The sequence below is a fragment of the Limulus polyphemus genome, unplaced genomic scaffold, assembly GCF_000517525.1.
Source record: "Limulus polyphemus unplaced genomic scaffold, Limulus_polyphemus-2.1.2 Scaffold529, whole genome shotgun sequence".
Lineage (NCBI taxonomy): Eukaryota > Metazoa > Arthropoda > Merostomata > Xiphosura > Limulidae > Limulus > Limulus polyphemus.
This window is the reverse complement of record NW_013666139.1, coordinates 477540-486164: the sequence shown is the minus strand read 5'-3', so window position 1 is coordinate 486164 and position 8625 is coordinate 477540. Positions and strand designations below refer to the sequence as shown.

The window sequence follows — 8625 nt, the reverse complement described above, 5'->3', positions numbered from 1 at the left end:
ATTAGTAAACAATATTTTTTTTTATGTTTGCCCCGCACTGAGTTACTCGTACAGTAATCCTTGTACGATGAATTGTACTTTTCTTTAGCATATCATTGAAAGTTGCAAAAGGTCATGGAATATTTAAATGTTATGCCTTCCTGGTCATATTTTACTTAATTATTATAGAAAACATATAACAAATGAATCTTAAAAAGATATTAGTTATAATACCAGTAAATAAATAACAACTTGCTATTATAATAGAATTACCTTTAAATGTTGTTGCCAATTTAACTTGAACTAAATAAAATAAATGGAAATATACAAACTAAGATTAATCGCAGCGATAAAGACCAAATTATTTAATATTCATAAGCAAAATTATTAGCTTGAAAGAAGTATTGATTCTTTACTAAAATTAACTTTGTACATTCATAACTTATTTTTCTATAGAGATAACTGCCCTAAAGAACAATGCATGCTATTATTGTACGCCTAATAATGTTGATAATTAGGAGCTTTATACAGACATATGTATCATTATGTTCTGTTTGATAAGAAGGTGAGTCATGATAACTTGAATACTATGAAGGTCAGTAGTCAAGAGAAGTAGTCAACTTGAGTAGAACATAAGGTAAAATTTAGAAGCCATTTATATAGTCTCTATAACAAGAAGGCTTGTCTGAAAGAGTTGTCATAAGCTTGGGAAGATCAAAAATGAAATTTGAACTTTAGAGGTCCATTGTACATAACGCAATTTAAGAAGTCATCGTACGAATGATATTCTTCTTATGATTTTCCAAGTCAGTAGTTCATGTAAAAGATTCCCATTAACCACACATCCCTTTATTTGTATATTTCAATTTTATTCTTAGAGAGGTACGAGAAAGTGCTGACTTAAAATGGAAAGATATTTTTTTCCGAAATTGGTAAAGACGCAAAAATACAATATCTTATTGTAAAATAATTAATTGGTGTATAATATAGTGTTACGCACATTCGACTCTGTTGTGAGGTGCTTAAAACAGAAACAATAGGTCATTAAAAGCCATTAATAATCAATTTTTAATTATTAGTGTCTTAGAATATCACTTAATACTGAAACACGGAACAAGACTTAGATGATAACATGAATTTCAAGCACGTGCTGCCTTCAGTGTATCACCAGTAAGGGCCAAAAAGATGTCCAACTTTCCATTTCCCAAGACGATGTCTGGGAAAGTATGAATTGGAAGGGCTAGATACTTCGTCATCATTTGGTTTACTTTGAATGACCCTTATCTCGGGATTCTCGTCTTCTAGAGAATACGTGGTACGCATTTTCAGAGGTTCACCGCCAGGACCCCATCCTCGAGAATAGAAGAGTTTCTTAACCGGAAGAGTGTTAGTTTGCTCTTGGTGAGTCTTGCAAGTCTTCAGGTCGCAAAAGTTTCCATTATGATTGAAGTTAGACAAGAAGAGTCTATTTAATTCAGCAGATTGCGAGTTTTCATCATAATGGTCCAACCGTTGTTTCTCTCTTAGTCTTGTGAACAGAGGAAAGTAAGTTATTTTCTCGTTTTCTGTTATTTTCTTCTTATTATGAGGATTTTTTGACTCTTGCACCATTTCATTTTGTTGAGGAAACTCCAAATCATAAACTTTGATCGTTTTTTTTTCAAGTCTAGCAGCACTCATAGAATTATATTTAGGGAAATTAGTGGTCCTTTTTACATTCCGTGGCGAGTCGTGCTTTCTAACTATGTTCTCTGTGGGTCCACCAATCAAATCTTCACATAAGTATTTTACTAAGGTATTTTTTTTACCAAGAAGGTCCGACACAGCATGATCTAGTCCAAAAAGATAAATTCCACTACCGATATCAAATCCCATAGAATGACGGTTCTTATAATTAGTGTTACTTTGTAGAGCTGTGGCCATGAAGGAGGGGGTAGTTTGTTGCTCATTTGGTTGGATATGAGAGAGTGCGTTTAGCACTTTGTTAGACAGTTCCTGCATTTTATAGGAGCGAAGGTTGCCACTTTTTTTAAGTCGAGTGTTTTCCCTTGTGCCAAGCAAAGTATACGGCGAAGAAACAATAGGAGAAAAACCAGATAGTTTTCCAGATCCTTTAACTGAACCAAGGCCTTCTGAAAGAACGGTTATGTCAAGATCAAAATGCTTTAAATTCTTACTCATTTTGCCAGCTGGACCAGAATTTTTCCCTGCTGAAGGTTGATTTAAAGCAGTTAAATCACTATTAATTAATCCTTCGGTTATGTGTCGTTTGTTTACTTGGTAAGATCTTTTCTTATGTTGAACTGTCGAGAACCAATTATGACCGACATGTCGGTTGACCGAGTTATCCAACAGCAGGCCTAAGTCATTGTCGCCATTTGATTTATTTGTATTATCTATACCGCTTTCATAGAAGGAATGAGAATTGTTGGATACTCGTGGTAAGCAGCAGCATAAACACATAATATGAAAGAGAACCATATATTTTCTCATTTTCCCCTCTCTGTGGCTACCTAAATGTAAAAAGTTGAAAAATTATTAAACTTTAATAATATATCATATATAAAGAGATTCAATTTCACCAAAGTTAAGACTTGAATAAAAATTCAGTTAAAAGAATTGGAAGGAAAAAAATAACTAGTTATAAAACTGTAGATTATTTTTCTTTCTTTCTTCATTGTTTTGTTAAACGTCTTTTTTTCATATTAGCCATGAAACTTTATTTATTATGTAACAATGCAAAAAGAAATTAATCTGAGCAGATGAAAAGTCACAAATGACAAATGAAATAAAACGGTGCTTTTAATTTCGAACTTATAGCAAATAGGATATAAATAATCTATGAAGAAAATTTAAAAATGGGCGAAAGTTTCAGAAAAATGAAAGGTAAATCAAAATTATAATGAAAGTTCAGATCAAAACTTCGGGTGAAATTTGTGACGAATAATCCAGACCAATTCATTTTATTTTGGATCCCGGCATAGCCAGGTGGTTAGGGCGCTCGATTCGCAATCTGTGGGTCGCAGGTTCGAATTCCCATCTCACCAAACATGCTCGCCCTTTCAGCCGTGGGGGCATTATAGTGTGACGGTCAATCCCACTATTATGGGTAAAAGAGTAGCCCAAGAGTTGGCGGTGGGTGGTGATGACTAGCTGCCTTCCCTCTAGTCTTTCACTGATAGATTAAGGACGGCTAGCGCAGATAGCCCTCGTGTAGCTTTGCACGAAATTCAAACCAAACCATTTATTTTTGGGAATTAGAGAATATCTAATTACTTTATAATTATTTCAGAGTCATCTGTAGCTAATACAATCCCGTAATGATTTACCTAAAGTTTAGTAGTATCTAAAATAATTTCATGTGAAATATCTGATCAATGATGAACATACTGATTTCCAACCCTATAATTGTATTTATGAGATACCAGCCAGGATCTATACCTTCATGGCATAAAACGCAATTCCTACAACAGAAATCTTTCAATTTGGAATATATGATAATGTTAATATATAACGTCTGGGATAGATACAGCCTTCAATCTCTCTAAATAGACGTTTAGTTTGAGATACACTCGCATACACATATATATAGTAAGATGACCAGGGCAATGGTAATTTAAATCGTCCTGGTTGATCATTAGACACTTAAATAATGCTAATCACGATAAAAAAGTAAAACTATATAAAATAAATGAAGCTAAATCGTTAGTATAATTCTAATAAGCTTTTATGAGATATAAATTCATTAAATCAGCAATGACTAATAGTCAATTAATCTCGTGAAATTATAGTTAACCGAAAACGAGAAGGACATTATCTTCAAATAATTAATGGAAAATATATATTTATTTACATATAATAATCCAGGAAAATTAAAATAAGAACTGATGCTTCAATCTAGAATTCATTAAATATTACGCAAAGTATTTTGAAGCCACTTCGTTTCACAAGCATATAAGATAATTCTATAGATCCGTTATACCACTCCGCTTTAGTATTAAATGTCATGTAACTACTGGTTATTGAAATAATTATGTTTTATTCTTACAATATCTGGAATCCAAATTAGCTGTTATACAAAGCATAGTCCCGTAAAGAATGGATGCTATTAGGATCGATCCATTTTCTAAGCGTCTGTTATCGAACTTATGAATAGCCTTTTGATGTTTATTCTACGAATCACAAACCATCTGGATTTTGAAATGTTTATTGCTTATACGATCGCATCCAACTGTTTACGAGTTGTCAGAAAAACGAGTTTTGAAATGAGCTACAAAAAATTTTCTTTTTCATAGTTTCTGAATGTATTTGCTGATGAAATAAAATAAAATTATAAATACTGTACTGTTCCTCTGTCGGCAGTATTCAAATGTATTTTGTCTTGCAATTAAACCATATTCGGATTCGCTCCTGCAGATTAGAAATTTTGGAAAAAGAAAAATAAGCGAGCATTGGGTTCGGATAAGGAAGAGAAGCCGACTTCGAGTTGGTTTTGAATTGAAATGACTTAGAATTAATTTCTTTCTTACAATAATTACCTCAACGATTACAAGAAACTACTTCAACTTTGAACTCCACTCTAACTTATTAACGTGTTAATAATGCTTGGAGACGGCTTGAATGGGTAATGAAGAAAACATTTAATATAAGCTTAACATAAGACCAAATCTACAACGTTTCGACAAGGTTTTGTCATTAACGTGTTGTCTTACTGCATACGTTCCTGCAAGAATGTCTTACATTTCCTGCTCATTCAGAAGCAGAAATGATCATCCAGGTGTTGATTAAAATTGAATCCTAAATCCTACTATTACAGTATAACACCAAACCATATTCTAAATTGACTTAAATGTGTTTATACCGTTTTATAAGACAACATGACTACGTTTAACATATCTTACATAACAACAGAGTTTCAACACTAGTTGTTAACTGTAAGAAACTGTGTTATATGCCGACGGTAAGCTTCAAAGGAGTAACTGATTGCACTAATTAAAAACACAAATACATAATATTCTACATAATATCCTACATAAGCTATTCGCCAACTTGCACGAGAGAAAACAAGAGGAACAAACGATAATCGAACGCGAGAAACCATTAAAAAGCTTGTTAACTGAAACTTACTGACCAAAAGAAGAAACACAAACAGGTCTTTCTTCAAGCAAGTGGTTCTTTAAGCACTAGTAAAGCTACATTAGTTAAGTTTCAACGGAGTACTAGACGATCTAGACCGAACTAAAAGAGAATTTTACAAATCCATGTTTGTAACCCAAATTTAGATGTTTGAATTTTGAAAAGTTATTGAAAAGTAACTCTCCAGAAAACCTAAGAACAGAGAATTGGCCACTGTTCAATGTTACTAGATTTTTTCAATGTTTCTAATCTTTTAAAGAAAGCGACGGTTTCGCAGCAAAAATTTAAAAAATAAATAAAAGAAGAAACAAAACTACTGTAGTCTTTTCTGTTTACATAGTTTGTTCGTTATGCATAAACTCTTCATTCTTATTTCTTGTGTCCAGAAATAAAAATGGCAATTTTTTGCTTTATCCTCAACATTATACACTTCTAGAACAAGTCTGCAAAATTTCATTCACCAGCTTTGCCTAACTTTGATTTTATAGCCACGTGTCAGACAGTTTCAAAATTTCTAGTCTCCCTAATCTATGCCTAGCAAAATAATAATAATAATTCTTAGTGGTATGAATGTGAAGAGTTTGACTGTCCAAGATGTAATATGTGTTTTAAAATGCCTATCAGAGTAATCCATATTTCGCAATTAGTCACCAGTGAGGGAAATAACTCCAAATATATAAGCACACCAAGTGCTGGACTGACCTCTTCTAATTCGAGCACCTAGCAACCACAGCCAGCGGATCCTTAATTCATCCCTCGCAAATGTTACGATATATACTAATGCTAGTGCTAGCGGCATGGGGCAATTTATTCAATTTGCAACGACTTGGCTGAAGCAATCACCTACTTCTCTTCAGTTATTAATAAATATTTAATCTTGAAAGTACGCCATATCAGCTGTGAGTATGAAAGATCATCGATTAATAAAGCTAAGAAAAACCCTCATACTGTAACTCTCGTTTCCAGCGTTCATTTGGCATAGCTCAGAACGAAGCTTTCATCTAGTTTCATTGCTACTTCCAGATTTTTCTTACACGTTGATATCCTTAAAGGTAACACACTTTCCAATCCCATGTAATACATTTGATAACGTGTGTAATATTAGCAATATCATGATCTGACCTTTAAAAGTCTAGTTAAACAATAATGGTTACCTGTAAGTGTCTTGAGTTGGTGTAACCATAAAAATGAGTGAAATCCATCCAAAAACGCTTGACAGAGATAAAAGAGCTAAGACTCTGGTTTAGCTCAAACAATAGGTGATGTTTCATAAGCACAGTAAAATAACTCAGCTTGGCATTACTTACATTAAGTCATTTTACTGATGTACTGTAAGACTCAACTTTACGTTCAGTTTGGCTCCTAATTTAACTAAGAATCATCACTGAGTTACACTGCAGAAGATATGATGTGGTAAATTATAATCTAAGCAAAATGTAAATTCAGATTTATAGCACATGAATAAAATGATGCAATATGAGTAATGTCAAGTTGCGTTACTTAACTGTGTTTTTAAGATATTACCTATTGTTTGAGCTAAAGTATAATGTAGACCTTTTTTTTTTGTACCAAGCGTTTTTGGATGGATTTATACTTTCCGATTGATCCAATAATATACATGTATAGTTCTAACTGTAGCAAACAGCACTTTCCACTAGTTAATTCGTTTTCATTCTAGTCACTTAGCCATATCTATGTTTCTTAACTTTGTGATGATTAATTAATGGTATAGATGTCGAGATGCCTTCGAGTAAGTTTTATTAAAACACATTACAACATGTAAATAGTACCTCATCGTCGGTAACCCTAACAGAAAGCTCTTGACTGAACCTCACCTATATGATTTAATAGTTTTTTCTTCCTGTGATTACTCATTAATCCTCACTTTCAAGTGTCATTCATCTTTCAATTCACGAAGAAATCGCAAGAAAAGTTCAGAAACGAATGCTTATTTATTCAATTATTCTATGGTCAACTGTTGGTCTTCCTCAATCGTCTTGGCTATAGACTCATGGGTTCACCTTTTGTTACTGAAAAATCATGTTTCTGAGTGTGAGAGTTTTGAATTCCCTTTCAGACGAGTATAGGTTCATTAGGGGATTCCTTGGCCTTCACCCAAAGGTACCCGGTTTTTCACCATCCCTTTGCAAAATTAACCACTAGCTTTATGAAATTTAAAATAATCTAAAGTCCCTTAAAAAGATAACGGTTAATATCATGGAGTAACAACTTTAACGCTGTCTGACCTATTCCAGAATTAAACTCTCTTTGTAAACTTTGCTACTTTAAGACACATACACTGAAAAAAAATATATATATACACAAATGTCCTTCAGCCTACAATAAGAACTATGTCTTTCGCCTCTAAAAATATCGCAGTGACAAATATGGAAAAACCGAGAATTGGATCCTATCACAAATAGAATTTTACTTCTAGACTTAACTATACGTACATTTACGTTATTCTATAAATCCAAGAGATTATCCTTTAATTGCAATAACAGTGAAAACGTAAAATACAAGATTAAAATTCAGTTTGAGGAACGTTCTGATTCAAGGCCATAACCAGGATTTCCGTTTGGATTGGGAAGGGGGGGATATATTTATAAAAATACGCTCGCTCCCCGAAGAAAATCGTTACAACCCCCCAGCACTTTATTTCATTTATGACTAACATTTTGAGTATTTTTCCTTTCCGGAAGAATGAACTAGGAGATTTTTTAACAAACTCTATAGTAAAACCCCATTACAAAAATACTTCAAAATACAATAAAGCAATATAGTAAAATATAATACTTGAAAATTATATATATGCGAGATAAAATAAATATATAATAGTTATGTAAATAATATAAATACGGAATGCTTTAGAAAAGAAATTGTATTTGCTCTCCCTTCTTTCTTTCTCCTGTTCGGCCCTATTCCGATTCCCATAACGTACTATTTAACTTATAATTCTAATTGTGAGCTTTTTTTAACCTATTCATTTTAATCTGTTCAAAATGTATAACATAATAATCATTTTTTGACTAGAGATCTTTGCAAATTCTGCTTGTTGTTTCATTTATACAGGAAACATTCGCAAGTAATCTTTCAGTCATTAATTCAATACGAAAATGGGAAACTTGTACCACATAAGAAAAGAAAAGAAGAAAATAATTTGGTTTGGTGTGCGAAAGTTATCTTTATCTTAATTTTTAGCACATGCGCGTATCTCATGAATTACATTAGTTTTTCTCACTTTCATTTCAGAAAGCTATGAAATAAATTTTGAAACTGCATTAGCAAAAAGACAGAAAATCACAACCCTAAACATTTTTATTGGGAAAAAACGATTTCCTCCCTTTGAGGCTAATAAACAAGGACAAACGACCTATACGTTTATGAACCAATGTAATTTAACTTTGTTAAGAAACTATAAATTCTACATGATAACTACTTTTGAGCCAGTAAACAAGTTTTTATCACATTCATTTATATTCACATAAACTATATATATATATATATATA

The 8625-nt window shown here is 32.6% G+C and overlaps 1 protein-coding gene across 1 annotated transcript in view; it reads right to left on the bottom strand.

The window, feature by feature from the left end:
• Positions 1-882: 882 nt before the first annotated feature.
• The window catches only part of LOC111085651, an 8341-nt gene continuing 598 nt past the window's right edge, over positions 883-8625 (bottom strand). Inside the window, exon 2 of the mRNA XM_022385245.1 lies at positions 883-2492. Within this exon, the coding sequence (XP_022240953.1) occupies positions 1144-2472 (1329 nt within the window). The 5' untranslated portion in view covers positions 2473-2492 and the 3' untranslated portion in view covers positions 883-1143. The remainder of the gene's footprint in view (positions 2493-8625) is intronic.